This window comes from Vulpes vulpes, chromosome 7 (assembly GCF_048418805.1).
Source record: "Vulpes vulpes isolate BD-2025 chromosome 7, VulVul3, whole genome shotgun sequence".
Classification (NCBI taxonomy): domain Eukaryota; kingdom Metazoa; phylum Chordata; class Mammalia; order Carnivora; family Canidae; genus Vulpes; species Vulpes vulpes.
In genome coordinates, this window is record NC_132786.1 from 60,821,895 (window position 1) to 60,848,017 (window position 26,123).

At 39.2% G+C, this 26,123-nt stretch overlaps 2 protein-coding genes across 7 annotated transcripts in view; one reads left to right on the plus strand and one right to left on the minus strand.

Moving 5' to 3' along the window:
* Positions 1–25,316, plus strand: part of ANGPT2 (angiopoietin 2) — a 54,061-nt gene extending 28,745 nt beyond the window's left edge. Inside the window, exons 2-10 of one of the 3 annotated variants that reach the window (XM_072763910.1) lie at positions 710–865; positions 1,579–1,738; positions 4,534–4,655; positions 8,615–8,847; positions 10,718–10,848; positions 16,236–16,337; positions 16,913–17,079; positions 20,952–21,082; positions 24,226–25,316. In XM_072763910.1, coding sequence (XP_072620011.1) covers positions 852–865; positions 1,579–1,738; positions 4,534–4,655; positions 8,615–8,847; positions 10,718–10,848; positions 16,236–16,337; positions 16,913–17,079; positions 20,952–21,082; positions 24,226–24,386 — 1,221 coding nt within the window. In that variant the 5' untranslated portion in view covers positions 710–851 and the 3' untranslated portion in view covers positions 24,387–25,316. The remainder of the gene's footprint in view (positions 1–709; positions 866–1,578; positions 1,739–4,533; positions 4,656–8,614; positions 8,848–10,717; positions 10,849–16,235; positions 16,338–16,912; positions 17,080–20,951; positions 21,083–24,225) is intronic. The other 2 variants (XM_026017943.2, XM_072763909.1) reach the window with 2 other exon arrangements.
* Positions 1–26,123, minus strand: part of MCPH1 (microcephalin 1) — a 236,821-nt gene that overhangs the window by 104,504 nt on the left and 106,194 nt on the right. Inside the window, exon 13 of one of the 4 annotated variants that reach the window (XM_072763907.1) lies at positions 16,014–17,965. The exons of the other annotated variants lie outside the window; for them this stretch is intronic. Within the exon in view, the coding sequence (XP_072620008.1) occupies positions 17,942–17,965 (24 nt within the window). The 3' untranslated portion in view covers positions 16,014–17,941. Of the gene's footprint in view, positions 1–16,013; positions 17,966–26,123 lie in introns of those variants that run through there. 4 annotated transcript variants of the gene reach the window in all.

Consider the following 26,123-nt stretch of genomic DNA (forward strand, 5'->3'; position numbering starts at 1 on the left):
CCCAGCATGTGAAGTGATGAAGGTCCTAGTGCAGGATTATGACTTTGCCTGGCACCTGATGTGATGAACTTGTGAAAACTCATACATGTTAGGAAAGACTTAATGGGTCCCATGTGTGATGAACAAGGTAAAAGCCAAGCAGAGGTGCCCGCAGAACGCGGGACTGAGTGATGCTGTGAGTGATGGGGTAATCCAACGGTGAGCCATTCCTCATACTCTATCTTAGTCTTCCCAAGTCTCTGTTTCAAGAAACTACGAGTCTAGAATGTGAGAGAAACAGTGATGCTTCGTAGAATCAAATGTTCCTGTTCTGCCGAACGTGGACAGACCTGCAGCTTGACAAGCCTGCTGACAGCACCACCCTCTGCCCACCTCTGAGCTGGGGCCTCACTGCCTCCCCTGCCGGCCAAGGTGTGGCCTTCCAGAGGTGACCAAAAACAACCATCACACACACACACACAAAAATCACTCTGTCCTGCACATGATGTGACTAAGCTGCCAGATTTTAAGTCAACATAAAACCACACTGCATTGTACTGCTAGTGAGAAAACCAACCAACCAACCAACCAATCAACCAACCAACCAACCAGCAAGATTAGAGCAAGGCACAGGTCTTCCAAAAGATTTTTTTAAAGGAAAGGGAAAATATTGAGGGATGAGGTTTTTGATCATTTGTCCGCTGTGTTTCTGATACATGTTATCTTCCAGCTTGAGAATTACATACAGGACAACATGAAGAAAGAGATGGTAGAGATGCAACAGAATGCAGTACAGAACCAGACTGCCGTGATGATAGAAATTGGAACAAACCTACTAAATCAAACAGCAGAGCAAACACGGAAGTTAACAGATGTCGAAGCACAAGTAAGCACTAAAACAAAATGTGTAATGGTCCAGCTAGATTAGCTACTAGCAAGAAATTGAGCCACATGGTTACCTGATTCAATAGTGGGAAAATGAAGAAACTGTGAAGGTAGCAGGACAAAAAAATGATATGAAAATAAAAATTTGTAGTTAGATAAGAATTTAAAATCAGGAAACATATTTTCATCTTTTTTTTTTTCCTTAAAGATTTATTTATTTATTTTAGAGAGGGAGGTGGCAGGGGAGGGCAGAAACATATTTTCATCTTTTTTTTTTTCCTTAAAGATTTATTTATTTATTTTAGAGAGGGAGGTGGCAGGGGAGGGCAGAGGTGAGGGAAAAGGGAGAGAGAGAGAGAGAGAGAGAGAAAGAGAGAGAATCCCAAGCAGACTCGTCACTGAGCATAAAGCCAGACATGGGGCTCCATTCCATGACCCTGAGATCATGACCTGAGTGGAAATCAAGAGTCAGACATTCAACTGTCTGGAGCCACCCAGGTGGCTGTTTTCATCTTTAATACTGAGGTTAAATTATATTTTTTCTACTAAAGACCTGTGAGTCATTTCATATGATGCATACTTGACAGCTATATAAGTGCCCTTCTGCCTCGCTGGGTATCTTCTGGATAAGTTTTTAACTGTTTCATGCATTTGAGAAATGAAAGGCACCGAAGCAGAGTGTAAGAAACTTTGTTCTTCAATCTAACTTTTAAGATACAACCAAATCTCAAGGAACTGTGAAAACAATTTGTGGCATAAGTTTATAGACAAAGTGGCAAAGAGTTTACAAGCAGCAGTGGTCGTGGCACGGAGGGCTTACCCATCTGCAGAAGGCCTCAAGTTCCCTGATGGCTCGAGCCCCGCCATCAATGGGGTGAGTGAATCTGAGCAAGGCACCCGCTTCTGTGGACCTTGGGGGTTTTAACTGTAAAGTGAGGGCTGGGTCTTAGACTGGCTGCACCCTTTTAGCTCGCAGATTTTACGAGCTGCTGATTAATAGCAGTAGGAGAGAGGAATATGAAGATAACAAAATGATAACACCAAGACATTAAACATCAAAACAAAATTCATCAAGTCATGCCAAATGACACACAACCTGTGACTGAATAAGAATAGTCCACTGGGACAGAGTGGGTGGGAATGAGAGTGCGGGACACCCGGGGGGCTCAGTTGGTGAAGCACCTGCCTTTGGCTCAGGTCATGATCCCAGGGTCCTGGGATCGAGTTCCACATGGAGCCCCCTACTCAGTGGGAAGTCTTCCCTCCCCTGGGCCCCTCCCTCCATCCATGCTGCCTCTCTCTCATAAATAAATAAAAACTTAAAAGAAAAAAAAAAAGAATACTCCAGGTGAGAAAAAGGACTATGGGTGGAATTTATTAAGATGCTCCAAGTTCAAGTCTCTTCATTGTTGAATCTGCATTCTGATTCCTAACTCTGGCTTCTTTATAGGTTTATGAAGTCAGTACCTCCCTGAGTTGTAAGTAATGCTTAAAAAGAGAGAAAGAAAGATTTAATAATAAATAACTTCTGCAAAGTATTATTCCTATATGCTACTTCAGCTAAAAGAAATGTCAGATATGAACAGAAGGGGATATGATGTAAGGGAAACAACAAGCCTCCCAGCTGTAATAAGATCACATCTAGGATGGTACAAGTGTTCTTACACTGTCTCCCTAAGAAGTGCTGGATAAAGTAGGGGAAAACATGAGGAAAGTGGTAGGAGAATAAAAGATTTTTATCTGAGGACAGAATAAGAAGTTACTTCTTGCGAGATCTTTCCACAATATTAGAACAATGTAGGAAAAATATAGCTGTATTACATGATGGATCACAAGGTATGAAAACTGTAATCCCAAAAGGTAATAAGAGCTAAAAACAAAAAGATAAAAATTTTAAAGTAAATGTATCAATATATTCACAGTTAATCATTAAAATAAATCATAATGCTCAACTCACATCCCTTGCCTGTTGACAGCAAAACTGGTGGGGAAATCGAGCTCATCCAAAAAATGTCTGGGGAGTGTAACATTTCTTATATCTTCAGGTGGAAATAAAGTGTAAGACATAAGGCAATGCTGTGTGAGGCAGGCTTTTTTTATTGAGCTTTGGATCACATGATTTTTTTAAAAAAAATCTATTGTGAAACTAGGTTCAAATGATCCATGATAAGAGGAAAATCAGGAGATGACGGAGAAGAAAACAGCCTATAATGTCCAACTAAACATTAAAATGGCTGAACCTAAGGATGTCAAGGGACTGAATTACGCACCAAACCTAATACGGCACTGCTGAGAAATTACTGTGTGAAATGGGTTTAAATCCAAACACAACATTTTCTGATTAGAAGATTCCTATATCCTGTGAGAGTGAGAGGCTATTCAACCGGACAATGAGAGATAGGTGGAGGTCTGAGAGCTTAGAGGCAACAGGCAACCACCTGACCTGGATAATTTAGGCAGTCACCTGCAGCTGGGGGGCTCTGGGAACGTGATGAAAACCTCACCATTGATGCTGGGTCAGTCGGGACCTACATGCCATCCTCCCCACCTCTGGCCCACTGTGCTCATTTTATGGCTCTTAGGAATTGAATAAAAGACCCAAGTGGCCAGTTCCCTTTAGCAATAACCAATAGAGAGTATTTGGGCCCAAAGGAGATGTAGGCCAAATCTATAGTCCAGGTGTTAATACTAAAATCCAACCTTTCTGCTGGCCAACGCCTTCACTCATTCATAAGAATGTTCATGGTGTGAACTCATCCTGCGTTGACTAAGGACAGGGCTATCCTGAAAGCTGCTCGGTGGGACCCAGCCAAGTCTTTTATGAATGACACCGACCCTGAGCAAACAATGGTTCTTTCAAGGACCCTTATTCTTGGGCAACAATTCTGCCTTAAGCTTACACGTGATGTCACATCCTGAATAACCATGACCCAGAGGATGTGAGTAACAGACTCTTCCTGCTAGAAGGCAGCCAAACGCCAAGGAATTCATCCTCAAAGTTGTTAGAACACAATGGGAACAGAGATATTGCATATGGCGTAGGCCAGAGAGGCCCATGGAGCAAAACTGAGCTCCTACTTCATAGTGATGTATTATTGTTTCCTATTTGGTTAATATTTTTTAAATCAAAAAAAGAGAAACAGAAAACAAAAAGCTAAACATGTGAATACAAACTAGGAAATTTCAGGTTAAAAATGAGCTATAGTTTTATAGAATGAAAGCATGTGACTTCTAATCATGTCGTGTACTGATAAATAAGAGATCATTTAGTTTTGAGCGGAACCAAGAACCTTTTCCATTTACCAACAACTTCTGATGTATTAAATATGACCATTTATATGGCCACTTGTCTCACCGTGTGAAAAGAAAGGCTGAAACATGGCAAAACAAGAAGAACAGCATTATATTATTTGACACAAATACCACTGTCCAGAACTACTAAACATTTTCCAAAAAAAGACACGGTGAAAAAAAACCAACAACCCACATTCTGATGCAATCCAGGACTACAAGCGCTTTCCGAAAATGAAGAATATGCCAAAATAAGATACTTGGGTACATAAAAAAATGCTTTAGTTATGTTTTCCTGTAATTTAGCTGACTTAATTAAAAGGAAGTTATATGTAACTTTAAAAATGACAAATGGGAATTTTATTTTGTTACATTTAGGTATTAAATCAGACAACAAGACTTGAACTTCAGCTTCTGGAACATTCCCTTTCCACCAACAAATTGGAAAAACAGATTTTGGATCAGACCAGTGAAATAAACAAATTGCAAGATAAGAACAGGTAATTAAAACACACAAAAAATCTGTAATTCAGAATTTCACACTTTCTGGATCTGAAAGCCTATTTCATGTGAAATTAATTGTAAGCATGGCTTCCAGAATGTCAGATTTCTTAATATGTACCATCAGGATCAGACACCTCAGAAAGGTCGAGAGTGGGTATGGGAAGAAATATGGAAGTGGCTATGCCTTCTAACCCAGTCTTCCATTTTTTCATCTTCTGGCCCCTTAAAGAGTCTCTCTTCCAGTGATTTCCCCAAACTCTACCTCAGTACTGCACAAATTAACCTATGACAAAATAACGCCAGTATCATGGAGTAAAAGTAACACTGGCCTAGGCATTTTAATAGCTCCTTCACCTCTGGGAACTTCGTTGTTTCCAATGCAGAATGATCCACAGCCAGAAAACTACCTTTAAACTGTAAACAATGTGCATGTCATGATACAATGGTTACTCTTAAGAATATGGCCAAGTAAAAACAGAAGTTAATAATAAATATATTGTTCATATTTGAATAAGATCTAGAAAAATCCCAAGAAAACCCATACAAAAACAGGTTGAGGTGATTGGTGGGGATTTTCAAAGGCTTATTGCAGTTGAGGATGTTATGAGGCTAAGTGTGCTTATTCACCTGTTTCTAACCAAGACTGCTGTATGTGTGACACGGAGAATGGTACTGTATTTCACAGCTACATAATTTCAATTACATAATTCTTTATTCTCAACCAAAAAAACCAACAAAGTTCTTGTCTTAAACTTACTATCTTACAATCATTGTTTCCTGTTAATTGGGAACTCAGCTGAAATAATTCTTTCTGTTCTTTGGGTAACAAGTTTAACTCATGACTGAGGGTTTTGAAAAGCAAATAGATTTTTAAAAAAAAATTTTTTTTATGATAGTCACACACAGAGAGAGAGAGAGAGGCAGAGACACAGGCAGAGGGAGAAGCAGGCTCTATGCACCAGGAGCCCGACGTGGGATTCGATCCCGGGTCTCCAGGATCACGCCCTGGGCCAAAGGCAGGCGCTAAACTGCTGCGCCACCCAGGGATCCCCACAAATAGATTTTTTTAATTCAAGTACTTTTCTTTAGGTTTCATTTTTTTTTCTTCTGCAGAGTAGTAAATAAAAGTTTGAGACCAAAATTGAGATGCAACAATCTCTCCAATTTCATTTTCTTAAGATGGTTTTATTTAATAATGTTCTATTATTTAATGATGCGGTAATGGGAAGATACGGGGGCTGAATGACTACTTTAGTTGCTTGCCAGAACAATACTGTCTGGGCCATGTCCAGTTTGTTGAATGCAGCCTGGAACTGAAAACTGTTCCTTCCTTACATTTCTAATTTCATATGCTGATATTATTGATATTAACACTGATATTATTCATTAAGTCAGTTTTGTTACCAGAGTATCATCTTTGTAAATAATCGCCAAATCATATTGCCTCTTGCCTAGAGTAGTATAAAGCTTATTCTCAAGTTTAGATACACTGCTTAATGTTCTCACTTATTACAAGTAAACTTTGTTATACTCAGTCAGCTGGAATTGCTTTTGAAATACAACCAACAACTTTCCCTACATTTTTTGATCATCCATGATAGGGCGAAATTTCTTTGTATGTTAAAGCTGGACAATGTATAAAACAGGAATTCCACCCATCCTGAAGTTTGCTGTATTTTCCGGCTACTCTTGCATATGTGGTCTTTCACATTTTTTTCACTTAAATCTTTCACATTTTCCTCCAATTTAATCTGGGGAATTTTTCACAGTTTCACACAATTTTCCAATACTGTGTATCTAGTTTTATAGGATACTCAATTTAAACAACACATTTCTTCCATAAAACCACCTTGTCAAACACACCTAACAAACTACAGTTTTACGTAACTTACAACAGCAGTGCGGGTCAACTTGAATGGCAAATATCTCACTCAGACACTAGAGTTGTAAATGGACTGTTTCTGAATGACCTGCCAAAGTACAGACCCTGAAAGGGATAGCTTCTTATCAATGGCCTTGTCCTAAAAACCACACATAACAAATCTATACCTGCAGGAAGAATAGTCTTTTTAGCAGCTGCAGAAGCCACAATCTCCTTTTCACAAATATGAAATGAAGTGACGATAACAAGATTTCCATCAATGAGTATAAATAAATAAAAATGTGAAAACTGTACAGATGATTTTTTCGTCCCTCAGTGACTTTGGCCTACTGTGTTTTCAGGTGCCTTACATTGTAACTAGCCTAGGATTTCATTTGCAAGGACATCAGTAAACATATATGTAAATATTTTGCACATGTGACAAACTATACCTTTAAATTACCTTCAATATTTCCCCCAAAGTGCAGCTGTTTTCATTACAGAATAGTTTCCAATGAAATCAAAGTACTTATTAGGGTCCATGTTTTTCTAAAAATTGACACTGTAACATTATTAGTTTCACCAGCAGAAGGTGAAAATTACTATGTGTTTTTCATCTTACCATTCTTTTTTTTTTTTCCTTTTAAAAATAAATGATTCATTTAAGGGCTACTTGTACCAGTTCAATTAAATTGTGATTATTGTTACAGAGATTATTATTATGGAAAAGTACTACATTGATACTCTTCCCTTCTGAAGAACCTTAGTTATTTCTGCCCATACAGGATACTTCCTCACACTTCTCAACTGACCATGACCTATGTTAATAAAAAAATAACCTGCACCTAAGTCCAACTTTTATGGTGCTGATCAAATTGATTATCCTGTATCAGAAAATCAAGTGCCATGCTAACAAGTTAGCTGTGCTAACAGCGTGTGCATACCCCATGCCACTCCATCTCCTTTCTTCCACCACTCATCACTCTCGACCATGGTATTTGTTACAATGTGCCAAGTCCTTGCTATGAATTTACACCCATATTTCATTTATTTTACCCTATTTAATTAATTTTCTCTCATTTAAAAAATGTTGATTGTCACTCATTAAATGGATTTCCCAAGCCAGTAATGGGTCCCAATCTGCATTTTGCAAAATGATGCCCTAGAATATGTATGATCTGAGACTCCTTATAGCTTTAAATGCAATGCTATGTGCTTCTGTACTCATCACATGGTGCTGCTCTCAGAGCCAGCATGCTTCGGGGTGACCTGATCCTGAGCTAAACTCTCCAATACATGTTTGTATTTAATCTTAATGTTAACTATTTTAGGTCAAGATCCAACTACCCTCTGGAGCTATACTGGTATAGGTTTGAGAGAAACTTTTTTTTTTAAATAAATATCCCTTCTGGAGTGTTCACACACTGGACCATGGGATCAACCCATCTTTCTTTTATGCCTCCTCACAGAATATTAGAGACCATGAAAGACAGCTGGATAACAAATTTCAGCAATGTCACTTTGAAGACAGGATAGATTAATAATTTAAAAATGTCCCTTTTTTACGTTGGCTAGGTCAAGCATCACAGGGTGCTTCCAAAGTGTATTGCCTGTACGCGCTTGTACTAGAAATGATTTTAGGTAGAAAACAGAAAAACTTTATGCATCTATGACACAGGTTACACAGGGATTCGTGCACAGATATGAGGCTCTCAGCCTGGGTTTTCCACTCATCTTTCCACCTGCCCACGTGTGTTCCCAACACTGAGGCTGCCTTCTCTTTGCCCACAGTCTCCTACAGCAAAACCACAGTCTTCAAGGGCACTCCATGTGATAACTCCTAATTACAAGCCTTAATTTTTACCAGCAAATTCTATACTCATATCTATGTCATACCTATTTATCTACTGTTCTTGGCAAGTTTGAGAGCTTCTTTAAGGCTGTGGCCACTCCTTTAACATTTTCACAGAGTGTCTTGGAGAAACAGAAATTCAATAAATATTAAAAATTACATAAGAATTATGAAACTGACTCAATGTCTACAAAGCAATCAGAAAACCCTTCACTAAACTAACAATTATTTCCCTTTACAAGTTTCCTGGAAAAGAAAGTACTAGACATGGAAGACAAGCATATAGTTCAACTACAGTCAATAAAAGAAGAGAAAGATCAGCTCCAGGTGTTAGTATCCAAGCAAAACTCCATCATTGAAGAACTAGAAAAACAGTTAGTGACCGCCACAGTGAATAATTCGGTTCTCCAGAAGCAGCAACATGATCTGATGGAGACAGTTCATAGTTTATTGGCTATGATATCACCATCAAACTGTAAGTCAAGTTTACATATCATTTTTTCTTCCATTTTCATTGCGACTAATTAGTAAGTGAAACTCTCAAATTTCTAAAAAAAATGTTATCATTCAGAAAAGGACTATTTCTCTTACATGTTTCATACAAAAGCTTTACAGGGTCTCAACACAGAACCAATTAAAAAGGAGGAAGTGATTCTACTCCTGATTATTTACCCAAAGAATGCAAAAGTACTAATCCAAAAAGATATATGCACCTCTATGTTTACTGCAGCATTATTCACAAAAGCCAGATTAAGGAAGCTGCCAAGTGTCCATAGATAGATGAATAAATAAAGAAGATGTGAAATATATATAAAAGTATACATATACATATATAATGGAATATTATTCAGCCATTAAAAATAATTAAATCTTGCCATTCATGACAATGTGGATGTCGGTTCCCTTCTCTCAGCTCATCCTTAGATATATCGTGCCTACTTTATTACTGTTTTACCTTTCAATTTCTCTTGGATTTGAGAGGGAGGAAGAGAGGCATCTTCAGTCATTACTTAGAAATGTGGTATATAATCTATGTGGGATTTCCATTTTATGTTTTCTTTTTCTAAAATGAATTGATTCTAGTTCTTACTATGATTTATTTCCTAATGTCCTTTAAACTTGGATTCTTTGACATAGATACATTTACATATGAATCACGTGAAGATATTCTTCATTTTCACAAAAAAATAGTACGTTTTCACATCACCCTCGAGTCATGCAGTTATTCCAATTTTAACAGAAACACTTAGACAAGGAAATGAATAAAAATCGCCCATTCTTGATGATAAGTGGCAGTATTGACACCAGAGGGCCAGTTGCCAATACCTGCCTTCCAATTGGAGATTCACTCTCTTATCATTTAGAAAAAAGTACTTTTGCACATCCATAGAGAAGGAAAAGGCAATCATCTGACATCTAGTGGGAAGGAGATAATATGAGGTGTTAGCTCTGGTGAGCCAAAGTAGAGAAAATCATGCAGCTCAAATCTGGGCAGAAAAAAACGGCACAGGAGAGAGGGTAACAGAATAGGGTTTTCTTTTCCTATATGTCTCAAGGTGATGTGAAGATAGAACCTCTGTCCACTTGTGGTACCTACCCACACATTTGTGCTATATGCCTATACTCTGGTGCGTCTCCAGAATGAATACAAATACCTGCAAGAACACACACACACACACACACACACACACACACACACTTTTTTATGGTAAAAAGGATTGGGAAATCTAAATGTTGACAGCAGAGTAAAAATTTGAAGGATTTTTAGATTTAGAATTTCAAAGACAAAGATAAATTAATGGCTCCTCTTGAACACAAACTATAATGGGATGGTTGCTTAAAATCCAAAGAACACTTAAGGTCCTTACCCAATAGTCTAAAGAAATGTATCAAGACTTGACCTCAGATACTGACTTTTTAAAAAAAGGAGAAAACACATCCACAGCCTGGATAGGTCATGGCTGACGGGATATGCCCCGCAGCCACTGTAGAGGGGACACTGTTTGTACGTTCTATTTTTGTTGTTGTTCTTTTGCAATAACTGTATGTGATTCTAGTCAAGGTGGAAGATTTTTTTTAAAGTAATTGTTTACTATGGCTAATTGCAAAGTACTTGCATTACATGTTGATGGTAAAAAAAAAGAAGTATGGATTACTGGTAATAATCTTTGAGAACTAATGCAGAACAGACTAAAGCAGTAATGTTTTTGGAAAGGATAAAAACTGATGTGTCCTTTTTACTTATTATAAGAATTCAAATGTAATAAAACTTAAGTGCATTTCAAAATAATAAACTTGTATCTTTCCATGAACTCTCTTTAAATGCTTTCCTATTTTTTTTAAAGTACCTAAGGACTCCTTTGTTGCTAAGGAAGAGCAGATCATTTTCAGAGACTGTGCAGAAGTATTCAAGTCAGGACTGACAACCAATGGCATCTATACGCTAACATTCCCTAATTCCACAGAGGAGATAAAGGTATGGTGGTTAGTGTCCTGGTTTCAACTTCCTGGCTGTAAACACACTATTTTAGAAGCAGAGGAACCACATTGCAGTTTACACACCCAGACTTTCCCAACTTCATGCAAAGCAAAGCAACAAACATGTACCGAGCGTCTACCCCACACGGAGTACTTGCCAAGGACTCCAAGTCCAGCCACTGCACACAGATACTGACCGGGCATGTCAATGATGTAGAAATTTCTATTTTATCATCAGAAGACATCTAATTCCTCTTCTCCTTGCATTTAACTTAATCATACTGTCCATAGTTTTCCCTCAAGTGTCAGACTCATTTCATTACTTTTAAAGAAAACGTTCTCCGAATACTAGAGTTCAAATAAACAACTAGTTTGGTTTTCAATTGTTATTTCAAGTAGCATTGGTAATTCCACAAAAAAAAAAAAAAAAAAAAAAAAAAAAAAGGCTCATTTAGCTCACAACTAAAACAGCCACAAAAAAGCTTTTCTTTGACACAACCATGGTACCCTGGTTTGCAAAAGTGATTTATAGACAGTTCACATTTCATTAGATAGCTCATTAGAGGGCACGTACTCAGCAGTAGAGACTCAATACAATTAATGGTTTTTCCTGCTTTGTCAAGGATGTCCCAAAGCGAAATTGACCTATTTTTTTCCCAGTTGCGAGGTTGTGGCTGAAGCATATAGTGACTCAAATATAGCATGCTCTATTCCCTTGATTCATTGAGGTGCTGGCAGGTCCCCCCACCGGAGGTTCTGTACCAACGGTGTGGATGCTGTCACAGTGTCGAAGGCCAAAAACGTCTTAGTGTCATTACAGTAACACTAAGGAAACAGTGTCAGCCCTGTGGCTGGCAGCAAGGGCCTCAGGGCCCCCCCAGGAGTCTGCAGGTCACCCCATGAGGATCGCTGGGGTTTGCTACTCTTACCCCGCCTAACATAGGCTGGAAGACTTAAAACATACCGTCAAAGAGAGAGCTCATTTTCTCAAGTATTTGGAGTTTATTTCAAGGCATAAGCTCAATTACTTTGTGGAAAGTGAATCAACAGCCAGAACTTGCCATCAGGAGAAGATAGTATATAGCTTAGCTCACTTATTCTTAGTATTTTGGATTACTCAGTGAGCACGGCTCCTGAAGTTGCTCTGAGAGACCCTGAGCATTAGATGAAGGGGGAAAAAAAAAATCACACCCCCCAGGGAATATTTCAATGTGGCTTCTCACAGAGGTTTGAGAAGGTAAAATAATACAGGAGATTCAGTGTGAAGTGCTATATGATTATCAGAGGCCTGTATTTATATTAACTGTTTACAAATATGTCTTCATCTAACTGTAACTGTTACAAGTTAAACCAATGTAAACAATTACAGAAAAGGCCATCGATACTATATAAAAATGGAAATTTTAGAGGTTCCTGGAACTATTATCTCTTTGAACTCAGTAAGATCCTCAGTATTTAAAATGCTAATAAGAAAAAGCACTTTCAAAATCTAAGCATTAAGGGTTTAGGGACATAGAATTTGAAACAGTAACATATACTTTGATTATGAATTTATAAGATAAATATTGTGCTATTCAAGACAATACTTTCCAAAGAAAACCCTTCTAATTCATTCCTGCTGCTTTAAATCAACCTTGGAAATCAGTTAATGTCCCTGAGTGCCCTAGAAGCAATGCATTAGTGGGGAGGAAAAAAAAAAACATAAATAGTCTGCTACAGATGAGAAAATAATGAACAGATCCTGTATGAAGACTCTCAATCCCCTTTGCAATCTGGTTTTCATAACAATCCTTCGGATACTACTATCTGTCACCAGATGTTGGTCTCTTCTTGGCCCAAAGAAATGGGGACAGGAGTGGCGACAGGAGGAGGAGAGAGGATATCAGTGCAGTGTGAATGTTTTTGCAAATCCAGAGGGCAATCGCCGATCACACAGCACCAACCAACTGCTCTATAAATGTTTCCGTGACTCAGTGCAATGCTCCCACCCCAGAGCCCCATGTCAAAGCCAATGGCCTCTGAAATGTTCTACAGCAAGAGGAAAATGTAGAGCATTGTGGGTCAACGTGAATCTCAGGTCATGGTTGGCAACCTTAGGATTTATGTTTCTTTTAAACATTTGCAGTAAAAATAACTCATGTGCACAGCAGGGAACAACAATCCTACCAAATCTCAAGTTTCTCATCTCTAAAATAAATGGTCCAGATTAAGTGATTTCTAGATTTCCTTCCAGACTTGAGACCCTGGAATTCACCATCTGATCAAGGGAGAGAAAGCCTGAGAGACGGGAGTTTAAATTTTGGCTCTGCCAATTTGTGCCTCTGAGGCACATCATTTACCCTGTGTGAGGCCTCAGTTTCCTAATCTGTAACACGATGAAGTCACCACAGTCTGACAGAGCGATTTTGAGGTGACCATGGCCATCAGCTCTTAGGACAGGTCTTACTACTTAAGCAGCTATTCGATAACTGTGAACTGTTTACCATTTTGACTGCCCCCAAGGACTATGAGATGGCTTCTCTGCATGACATCTCTGTAGCCATCTTTGCCCTGTTTCATCTAACTCAGGAAAAGTGCGTTCAAGACATCTTTGGGCTGACCTTTTCCGAAGGGGCTTACGTATTTCAACTTTATTTTTGAAAAATTCATTATGTTTCTGCAAAAGATAAAAACAAAAACTGCATCAAGGGCATTTGAGTTTGTTTCTGCTGGTCAGAGACCTAATAATTTCATTTCCCTAAATTTCACAGGGTATCTGTCTCCTGGTGTTTATCTGTGTGATTACTGTTTCATCAGCCATTCACCAGGGCCTCAGAGCTGAAGCATGACACTTAAATCAAGCATCATCCACTAAAAGACTTCAAGTTTTAGAGAGCAAGCTATCAGGTCCCTGAACCATGCAAGAGTGTGCTAACAAAAGCATTAGCTGCCCTGGGGTTGGTCGTAGCTGGAGCGGTGAGGTCTTGGGCATTCTCTGAGGAAGTCTGCTTTCCTGATCCTGAGATAATCCATTTCATCATTTTCACTCAGTGCCCTCTGGCTACGTGGACAACTCTCTTTGAACACTATCTTCCTCTGAAAGTTTCACGACTCAGTTAACCATGATACTTTAGTTTCTATGAACTCTTTGTTCTTTTTTCTTTTTAAGAGGAACAAAGAGACATTAAGGAAACGTTCTAATCATCTCCTCCTTGTCCCTGGTGGAGTTAGGGAATAGTGCAGCTCAACCCATTTTCACATGGGCGGTGGAAATGTCCAGTCTGGACTCTGATTTTCACACCAAGACAAACTACTTCTCTGATTTAAGTGTTCATGATACTCAATGATGGTGATGTTGACAGCAAAAAATCAAATATTCTGGGAATAAGGATAGGCTTGCTAAAAACCATATCCGGTCTTTCCACCCACCAGCATGCCATTTAGGATACAGAGGAAGTAACTTGTCTGTACACACATAACTCCTCAAGCCAGTATAGCTTACTCAGCTAGTTTAATAAACTAATTTTCTTTTAGAAGACATACTGAGAGAAGTGAGCAGTACTGATCATTGGGTGGACCACAGGCAAATAAGAGGCAGTATTATTCATGAACTGATTTCAAGTTGGAGCCATGTTGAGGGCAGTTCTGGCCTATTAACAAAAGGGTCAAGTTTCTTTGTTTCTGGCAGTCTACTATGGTGTTTTTTTGTGTGTGTGTGTGTTTTTTTTTTTTTAAGGGTACAGAATGAGGAATTTAAGAGACCTTACTCGAGTCCTGTATTCCACCTAATAGCTGAAAGACTCTGGTCAAATTAACTTTACTGAATCTTTTCACTAAATCTTTTCTCCTTTCAGAAATGCAAAATTACACTATCACAGCAGAATTGCATCAGGATTGCTGATAATATATGCAGGGTACCCAGTGCAGTACTTGGAACAGAGTGGTGCACAGCAATGATAGCAAGATAATTAATAATAATAATAATATCAATGCAGGGAGATAATAAGGGGTCACCTTAGGCAGGTCAATATTATTTGTCTGGTTAATTTAAAATGGGTAAATCATTTTATCCTTAAGAATCTTCTTTAATGGAACATGTGCTCCCAAATGTGAGGATCATCAGGGAAAGCAATATGGGCCAAGGGACTTTTGTGGAGAGAGATGGGAAGAGCAGTGGAGAGAAATCTGCTGGAGAAGAGGGTTCTGGGTTCCAAGGGCAGCTCTCTGTCCCGTTAGCAATGAGACATCAGGCAAGGCTTTGAAAATGAAACACTAGGTCTAGGTATGCTCTTGCTTCTCTTTTATCCCCCATTGTTGAAGATTTTAACTCGCAAATGCAGAAGAGTTCACATTTAAACTTACTCCATTATTTAAATTTCTCCATTATTTCCCAAAAAAGACTGAGGAAGACAGCCGAGGAAGACTATTTCTAATTGGTTTTGAATGATAACTTTCATATTTAATACCTTGTATGCCATAGGAAAATTTATCTGAACTTTCTGGGAGAATTTTTTGTTCTACTCTAATCTCATTATTTAAAACTATTTATGTAATCTTATTTGCAGAAGTTTCTAATTTCATAATAAAACTCCAGCTGAGTGGAAAGTGAGCATGCATGCTCCTGGCCCAAGACAGAATTCTGTGTTCTGAACAAAGTTTAAACCCACCAAGCCAGTTTGAAAGCAAAAACTAAAAAGAGCTAGGAAGAGAAATACCATGGGCAGTGAGCAAAGTGCAACGAAGCTTGAAGTCATGATCTGAGGGGTAGAGCTACCAGGTGACACTCAGGTCACATACACCACCCTGGTACACAGGAGCCTCAGATCTCTCACACTGAGGGTCGAACCGAGAAATCTGACTTTTATCCCACGTGGAAGAACCTCGTTACCCCACAGCATAACATAACAGGAGTCTTGGAAACCCTACAGTGCAAAAGTACTCTTTCTACCCAACTCTCTATGGAGTTGATAGGGACTGACAACTATCCTAAAGGTCTCTGGAGTTGTGAACTCCAGGTTGGTAGATTTTTGCAGGTTGGAGATGAGGTTTGGAACCAATCCACCAAGATGTCCCAACTGCAATAAATCTCTAAGAAACAGCGATTTTTGGGTCAGCGATTGGGGTGGGTCTTTAGCCTAGAAGAGACGATGACAAGAAAGTCATATTCTCATCGATGCTGAAATCGTGTTATATTACTGTTTATTTTTCATCATCATTTTAAACTCCTGGTTTTCAATTTATTTAAAACCACCTGCTTCTTGGAGGACCACAAAGATTTACCCTGGGGAACCCTATCAGCACAAGTCATATTATAGGTATCCACATGTGTCTTGTTTCTGTGAGTTCAGATGCAGACCTGAGTCACTGGTGTTTCCCACGCAGTAATTGTGCACTTCCCATTGGCAGGCATACTGCGACATGGAAACCTCTGGAGGTGGGTGGACGGTCATTCAGCGGCGTGAAGATGGCAGTGTTGATTTTCAGAGGACTTGGAAAGAATATAAAGTGGTATGAATATTCTTTAAGCCATCTGAAAATAATTTTCTTTCTGAAAACTAACTTTCAAGATCTGCAGGCCCTGCACCACAAATCCAAAACTAACCAATGACTGTTGACAATTTTTGTTATCAAAACGTTCCTTTTAACTGTTGTTTCAGTCTCCCCACTAACGAATGACCCTGTCAATGTAAAGTAAACTATATATCAAAACAGAGGCATGCAAGTGTGAGGCTTATTTTTAATGGCAGGCTCAGCGTTTTTCGGTAAGCCAACAGTTTCACAGAGCTTCACATGTCAATAAACTGAGCTGTTTACACTCATGTTTCTTTTTTTTTTTTTTTTTTTACACTCATGTTTCTATTGGTGATTTCCCCAAGTAGTTCTAATTACTCTAGTACTAATTTTCTTCCAGTAGAAGCTTGTCTTTTTAAAAAAAACTGACCTTTGGAAAAATCTACTTTCTTATATAGAACACCTCAAACTTTCAGAGAACAGGGAAGTATTTAAACTGATTGACTATTGATTTCAAATAAGTGAAGAAAAAAAATAAATGAGGTGATTGAATTTTACAACTTGGATTATAGGGATTTGGGAACCCTTCTGGCGAACACTGGCTGGGAAATGAGTTTGTTTTCCAAGTGACCAATCAACAGCCCTATGTGCTTAAAATACACCTTAAGGACTGGGAGGGAAACGAGGCGTACTCGCTGTATGAACATTTCTATCTCTCCGGTGAAGAACTCAATTACAGGTGAGTTGTGTGTAACTGGAAAACATTAATAGATTTGGTGGGTGAGCATTCCAGAAAGTCAGAGCTCCACTGCATCAACCAGGATCAGAAGTACTTTGAGGATACCTTAAACGGAGGAAACCTCTCATTCCTCAGCATTCCATGTTGCCTTTCGGGAAGCTCCTCTAGTTTGAAGATTCTAACTTTGGTTTTAACCATATGAGGGGAACTTCACGAGGACAGCATCTTGTTTGCTGTCTCTGTCTTGTATCCTCAAAGCCTGGCACATAACAGGCATTCAACAAGTATTTGTAGAACATGTAAAGGTTGTGTCTGTATTATAAAAAGTCATGCCGATGTCACAATGGAGGGTATACCTGTGACTAGACGGTTTTCTTCCAGAAGGTTTTAACAGTTAAATCTATCTTTCTGCAGTTAAAGCACACTCAATTGTCAAGTTCCATCCCAAAATCAGGGTGAGTTACCAAGTCTAAAAGTGGCAGACTTAGGTGGGTTAGTCATGCAACTCCTTTACTCTCCACCATAGAAACAACAGCCGAGTCACAGCACTCCCTTAGTGTTTGTCTTGCCCCACGCATTTGGCGGCGCTTATCCTGAATGTTCCAAGAAAAGCATGGGCATCCTTGACTCGGAATTTAGTTTCTGGCTATAAAGCACCGTGAGAGTAGAGGCGGAGAGCAGCACAGGCATTGAGAGGCCGGTGCCTGACGAGTGACCTCACGGCAGGTAGGGTAAAAGCATCTACCTGCGTGTGGTATCACGGAAAGAGGTACCTGGAAACCCACGTGCGACGCCGCAGGGAGATCGTGTGCCAGGTGGCACCGCAGAAATTGGTCTCAGGAGGCACTGAAGAATTGTTCAATCACCAACACAGGCCTGCAGGAGTCTGAAGAGCACAGGCATGCACATCATGAAAACATCTACACTCGAGTCAGAAATAAAGTTCCACCGAACATCGCAGGCAACAGTCCTTGTGGGGCCTCGAGTACCACCTACATGTCATTCATGCCCAATTCAGCCTCTCTGCACCATAGATAATCCAAACTCTGAACAGCTTAGAAAATACGCATGATTTCCAAGTCCCTGAGTTGGCTTCTTTGGGGTGGAATCTACAATGAAGAGCACAGGAAAACAGCTACTGCTTTATAAACGGGAGGGTCAAAATTTTGAAAGTTTTGAAGACAGGTAATGAGACAGTACAACAAGTAATGACATGACTTCTGAAAAGTCAGTGAGACAGAGCCCATCGGTTCTCATCACAGAAAGAGCAGGGCTCCCTTGAAGAGAGAAGGATGCAGATGAATGAAAAGATAGATGTTTGGGCCTCCCTGCAGCTCCAAGTTGACTCCAAAGAGATCAAAACTTCAATGAATTTTTAGACACGAGTGGTTGGTCATTGTTTTACCTCCAAGCTAAATATTGTTTCAACTGGCAACAGTTAGGAATCTACAACAGAGGAATTTAAAAAAAAAAAAAAAAAAGAGGAAAGAAAGAAAGCAAGAAACACAAAAATTAAGGATTAGACTGTTTATATAAGGAGATTTTACAAAATGGGTCATTACCCTTGTATGCTGACATTATAAAAATGTTTTAAACTGAGATAGTTTTTAACAGATACTTCCTTTAGAAATGCGATCAGTTTCGGGATATGCCATTTAAAAAAGCACACATTCATTTAAAGCTCAGTTTAATTTACTTGGCAGCGTAGGGCAGATACTACATCGAAACAATGATTGTCCCAGAAAAACATGGTGGTGACAAGCAGGCAGTGACATGGCTGAGCAATACACAGGGGTCTCAGAATGCCACTGTTTGTAGCCATGGAGTTGAGTTTTTTTTTTCCCAAAAGAAATGTTCCCCAAATGCTGGAAAACCAAAAAATAAATGTCAAAGGGAAAGGATAAATGCATCGACAGATTTTTTTTTTTTTTTTTTTTTTTTACTAAAACTAAAAACTATTTGATACTATATTAAACCTTAAAGACTGGTGGCAGCTCTATACAAATGTTCAGATTTCATTATTCAATGCTGGCATTGCTTCTTTCACTCCACTCTTCTATAAAGTCAACTGATAACCAACATAAAGCAATTTCAAGAATGTGGTTATTCTTAAGAACCAAATTTAAAAGAAACCCACTATAAACCAGGGGGACCATATAATAGAAGGATCTAAAAATGATACAGCCCTTCTCAGAAACACAAAGAAAACATGGCGTACTCTCTGATTCTGCTCGCCTTCGTGGAGGTTTAATGAGTCCCACGAGAACTGACATTGTTGTAAAGGAGAGAAGAGGCTGGAAAGGGGGAAGGACAAGTAGAGTGGTTTATCTGGATGCTATCTATGATTAACGAGAAGGGCCTGGAAAGAAACCAAAGCATTTCAAAATCCCAGAGATGAGTAGAATGTATATAAATGCTTTGCAGCAGGTAATGAGAGACTGTGCTAGGGGCCAGGGTCGTTTCTGAAACGTTGAGAACACTGAAATTCAGAAATTTATGATGCCTTATGATGGGGGTTCTAGAGCTACAATACTAAAAAGAATCTTAAATCTAAGTCAGTAACGCTAAAGTAGCTTTAGAACCAAAAATTTATGGAACTCCGCTTGGCATGCTCTGTACTGCCATCTTTTCAGAACCATTCCCTCAATAAACAAACATCCCTGGTAAGTGTCTACCAGGGTAGAACCATAACACAGGAGTTAGGAGTGTGGTAGAACTAGAATTTGCACCGGATTCATCTATCTTGAATCTCAACAATTTGATATATAAAAACAGGAGGAATGCCTGCCTCTCAGGGCTGGTGCATGCGCTCCACGAACACATCCATGAAAGTGCCTGGCACAGTCTGGCTAGAGACAGTCCCCAGTGAACCTTCCCTCTCTTCTCTACCCTCTGTTCCAACACGAATGCCTGGAATTTATATAATCATTTCAAGGAAGAGGTCAGCAAGAGAAGAGTATCCTTTTGGGGACCTGAGGTAAAATTCTCCCTCAGACGTTGCAGGGTTTTGTTTTATGGGATCCCCAGGTCACGAAGACTCAACCATCAACCAGCTGGGCTCGCCCACTACCATCCTCCATTGCCAACACAGTAACATCACGTCCTACACAGCCACAGACGGGCGTGTGAAAATCCCTCCTCTGGGCTGTACTGTGCCAATCTGCCAATGGGCCTTCTTGAAGCAGTGTTAACACACTTTCTCTTTCCCTTCTACCTCTCTCCTTGGCACCCAGATCACTGATGCGAGCCAGATTTTGGCAATCTTCTAAAAGTATGGGCTATTATCTGGTGTCTAACTTAACATTACGTTTATTACTTTCTCAATATCCAGCAAGTTTATTACAATACCATATAGAAATGAGGATGTATTTTCTATACAGTTCTATAGATTTCTATTCCAAATTCAATGATCCTTCCTTGCCTACAAGGCTTCCCATCCCTACCACTCCACTGAAAATAATGATGCCTGAAGTTGTCTCGTCTTCTCAGGGCTCTCATTTCTGTATGGATGATGCTGGGAGACCTGGAAAGAGGACCCTTTCACATTGTATTTTCCCCTCTTCTGTTTATCTGAAAACAGCAGGGAAATAAATGAAAGGGCCCTGAAGCCCCTGCTAATGCTTGTGTAAGTGAGATGAGCTGAAGATTTCACGAAAACATTCCTCATTGCCTAAGGATTTGATGATAAGTTGGTTCCTGTTTATACCAGCACAAAAATATTTTGTCGGGAGTGTGCATTAGTACACCAACCAGTACAGAACGCGTATCTGCAGAATGGAATTCTTCATTATAAAAAATTTTCCACTACGGTAAATCAACAGCCCAAGCCAATTACGTTATTTTCTTTTCTTTTTTTCTTTGCATGCTTGCAGGATTCACCTTAAAGGACTTACAGGGACAGCCGGCAAAATAAGCAGCATAAGCCAACCAGGAAATGATTTTAGCACAAAGGATGCAGACAACGACAAATGTATTTGCAAATGTTCACAAATGCTCACAGGAGGTGGGATGACTTTTCTCTCTTCCTATTTGTTTTGGCAAGGAAGAATTTCATAGAGTGAAAGGTTGGCCATTTGGACTTGAACTTGTGATTGGTGACAATGTCCACATTTCATAAATAGACTTACTAGATGTAGGGAGATTTGTTTTTCACTTTTTCAGACTGTTGAGTCTTAAGAATGTGATGTTGAGCTAGAATTGTCAGCAGGCCAACTGTGTCTCTTCAGGACCTCACTCTGGCACAGAGAGAAACATCTGATATCCAGCAAGCTCTCTTGAGCTTATGCACGTTGAGTAGCAGATGTCAGAGCCATGCTTTAATTTCATTTTGCTTTATTAAAAAGGTTAAAATTCAAAGCAGTGACTGAAAACAGTGACCTAGATTCATTAACACAAAAGTGTTTCTAATTAATAACTCACTGTGCAAAACACGGAATTTGCAATTCTCTTTCTTTAGAAATTTCATTTATACACAGCAAACACAAACACTGAGATGCTAATTAACCTGATTTTAAGTGTGCCAAGTTAAAACAGTTGTCCAATTTAAATTAATGTGTTTATTCTCATGCTCTCCTTGCTCCCTACCTTTCATATCAGACTGCTTTAAAAAATAAAAATGGAAACCACACCCAGAAGCAAGAGACTATTTTAACAGTCACTTAAAATGGCCAGATTAGTATCCAGCAACATTTAAGAGCTCAAGGACAGGAACCAACTGCTAGAAAATCCACCCTTCTAATTTCTATAAGTTTAAAAATTGAATGGCCAGAACTAGTTAATTGTGACTGAGACAAGAAAAAAAGCTTGACAAAAGCTATCAAGCGAGTTCTTAAAAATACTGAAAGACTTAAACCAGCAACGAAAATTCTGCCAACAGGACAAACTGAATGTGAAGGCAAACAGGAAGTTAGCAGGGTTTAATTTGTAGAGACCATAAATTCTATTACCAAAAATTCATTCATTACTCACCCAGGAAAGACAAAGGTAAGAGCTGTCGTCAATTTATTTGACAAATATAAGGTAACTACATAAACAAGATCTAAGCTTATCATGGTGTTTGCATTCCAGTTAAGAATCATTTACGGTCAAGAGAAAGGATATTTATTTATTTATTTATCTATCTATCTATCTATCTATTTATTTATTTATTTATTTATTCATTCATTCATTCATTCATTCATTCATTCATTCATTCATTCATGAGACACACAGAGAGAGCTAGAGACACAGACAGAGGGAGAAGAGGCTCCCTGTCGGGAGCCCAATGTGGGGACTAGATCCCTGGACCCCGGGGGTCACCACCTGAGCCAAAGGCAGACACTCAGCCACTGAGCCACCCAGGTGCTCACAGAAATGATTTACTTATGAGAATAGTTTGAAACTCAGTAATTTTCATGTCTTTAAAATAACACTGAAAGAATTAGAATCCATTACAAAAAAATCAGTCCTGTGGCTTTTTAGATAATTTATTTATAGGTATCCACAAAATCTATCTTAGCAACACAGGGCTTCTATCAGCCATAGTTTTTCAATGATTATTTCAATGAGAGAAACCTGTTACATTGATTGTGGAAAAGCTGCTATCTCCCTCATTCTACCATAATCACCCTTTTTGAAGTCAACAATAAGGGGAAAAGGGGTGGGTTGGGGGGACCAAATGTACCAAATCCTTTTTTCCCATCTGCCATTCCCACACTGAGCCCAGCTGTCCACTCGACAGGGCGGTGGTTTTCAGACCACCCATATGTCATGAACTACTCAAGAGAGTAGGAGAAATGCATTAATAACCAAGGAAACAATATATTTATTTACTCAAATCAAGATTTAGGGCTGAGAGTAGAAGTGGGAAAGAGACTGGGGAGAAAAACACAGCCCAAGAGAGAAGTGGAGCCGTCCTGACCATAAGGAAATCAGGTTCCAACCCGTGGTCTGGGCCTAGGGTAACCAGCCTGACGATCAGATCAGCTATATTTTTGCATGGACAGCAAATTCTATAGTTACATCAGCCAACAGGCTCCAGAACAGAACGGATCTATAAATCCGTAATATCCCTGAATATTTTGAAGGATTCTAAATAACACGCACAAATGTCCTATCAAGTGAACATTAATGTGAATCAGCTCAAGTCATGAACTGTAACTGGATGAAATAATTGGTCACAGTCCAATATGTAAATATAATAAATATAATCACTACATTAAAATATTTTTTTTGTTTAAAGAAATAAAACTACACAGATATAACTGAAGCTGTCCTGTCAACACCTGCCTCTGGGGTGACCAATGAATTCAGGCTTATTCACATTAGCTATTTATTTCACTAGGTATGCAGATATTAGTAACAGTTGTTTTTTCCCCCCATATTCTAAAATCTTACATAAATGGCATCATACTGCATGTGTACTTGCAACACAATGTTTCTAAAATTTATTTAGACTATGTAGATGTAGATCATTCCTTTTCCCTGAAAACCAGGGCTTGGGGCCCACTCCTGTTTCTAGGGAAGAGCATTAAAACCCCAAGCATGGCCATTCAGGTGTAGCTGTGGGATGGGACCCACGCCCTGCCCCTGCTGTTGCACCAGGCAGCTCCCTCACCTTACGGAGCAAACCACAATAGCTTTAAATTTCCTTTTTGTCTCTAGGACTTAAAGATGATTTTCTTTCATCTAGCTCCCCTGAGCAGTTAAAATTTGGAGTCATAAGAAAAAAAATGTCTGGTAGGAAGAGGGAAGCTGAATAGTCTGGCCCACAAGGTTGTTGGAATCCAAAGAGAGTCATCCAACAATTCTTCAGTGTTATGACTTATCCGTGCCTTCCATCGTACTCTGGTGGTCACCACACTGGGACCAGGGAAGACGTGCTATGCACGTCTATGGGTGATGGTCTTTCCACTCTCACGCGGGAAAAAGGAGCAAAGCAGCCTGTAAGAACCTCTGACATGCGGAGCTAGGATTTAACTTGGGTAAGGCTGGAAACCATACTGCTCATCTGTCAGCGCGGCACACTCTTTATGCACGAATATTTGCATGAGTCTACTTAAAATGCACGGAATGCGACTGGAGGATTAGTCAAGTGTTTCTAAGGCCATGCTGAGATGGAGTTAGGGTTACCAAGTTCCTAATTCCTTCTGCGTCTTACTTTCACAGGCTGGTGGTTTGATGCATGCGGCCCCTCCAACTTGAACGGAATGTACTACCCGCAGAGGCAGAACACAAATAAGTTCAACGGCATTAAGTGGTACTACTGGAAAGGCTCAGGCTACTCGCTCAAGGGCACAACCATGATGATCCGGCCGGCGGACTTCTAGGTGCCTGCACACACCGGAGGAGCAGCGGACTGTGCTAGGTGCCAAGACCTCAGCCTGAAGCTCGGAAAGCCCAGGCTGCATCAGTGTCTCTTCCACCTCAAACAGGTGGCGTGCGCGCGGGTGCACCGGGATCCACACGCTCCAGCTGAGAGCCCCGCAGACCTCCTCACTCAGGCCTGCACCACGCAGGCCCCAAGCGCAGCCCTGGTATTGTGACCCAGCAGAACGCCTATGGCAAGATAAACCTAAGCCCGCGAATTTAAGACTGACAATTTACAGACTCTGATGTCACAACCAAGAATGTTGTGTCGAGTTCATCCGTAAATAACTGGAAAACAGAACACTTAGGCTATACAGTAGAGATAACCTTGGAGCTACATTTTTCTCAGTCCTGTTTATGGATTGTGTAAATATCCATATGTCCTGAATTCAGCATCACTATCATAACTGAAAGGAAGAAAAAAAAAAACACTAAGCTATAAAAATATATTATGTATTCAGGGATTTTCTGGGAAGTGCTTATTTGCAGTTTAATATTTAGAGAAGGAAAAAACATAGTTAATGCATTTTCACTCCTCCTCTTAGGTGCTTTAAACTTTCATCCTGAAATCAGCATATTTACGAATGTGTTGACAGCGTAGATTTAAGTGAATGCTCAAATATGTATTCCAAGTTTAAATGGTGAAAACTTCCAGGATCTCTGAAATTATAGAAATGTGTGTTCTTTCAGTTTATATGGAGATTGTACTATTTTTTTTCTGCCTGGCTGTTAAATATAAAGGTATTTTTAGTAATTAAATATAACTTATTAGATAATTACATTTAACCTTTACGATAATATTAACGATTTTGTGATTTGATTGTGCTAATAACAAGGAAAGATCTGTTTTTTAATGATGAAGAAAATTATACATTTAATTCTATAACAAAGAGACTTTACCATCTTTTCCTCACTATTCTATTACAAAGGTCTTTTATTTTCTCTTCTAGTAAGATACATTTTAGGGAAGTAAGCTATAGTTTAGTTTGTGGTTGAAAAACAACCTTCTATTTAAAGTACTTACAACCTATACTTCTCAGACTAGATTTACCCCTAAAGGTATTTTTTTTTTTTAATGTCCATCAGCAAATTAAAAAAAGAAAAAAGAAAAGAAAGAAACGCATTTTGGAGTGCAAAACCAAAATCTGATGCTTATAGTAGATTCAAATCTTTACAGAAAATCTTGAGAGTATGGATTTAAGCTCAGGGCTGCAAAACTTTAAACCCCTAGAGTTTTAACTCCATTTGAAGTTTTCATAGTACAATTAATACTAACATACATTGTGTAAAACTTTATAATTTGCAAGTAATTTCTCACATATTTGCCTTGGAGTCAGCTGCTGCTAGGAAGCTGAGGGCCAAATTTGAAACCAGCATTTACCTCATGTCTGTCTTCACTTTATACTGTTCTACCACTATGTTTTTCTCGTTATTTCCATTTTTCTTGTGTAATTTACTTTACCACTATACACCCTCACCCCAACATCATTTGAGAACGCTTACGTTTGCTGCATGTTTCAAGACATTTTATGGACTCCGGAAGAGTCAGGCATACCACTTTCTCCACCACTTGGCTGTGCTTCCTCAACGAATGTGTTAAGTAAAGAACCTCCCCATCTTTGAATGGGTCTCTCTTTTTAGAGTTAAGCACAGTTTATAAATTCAACAGAGGTAGCACAGCTTGGTGTCAAGTTTAA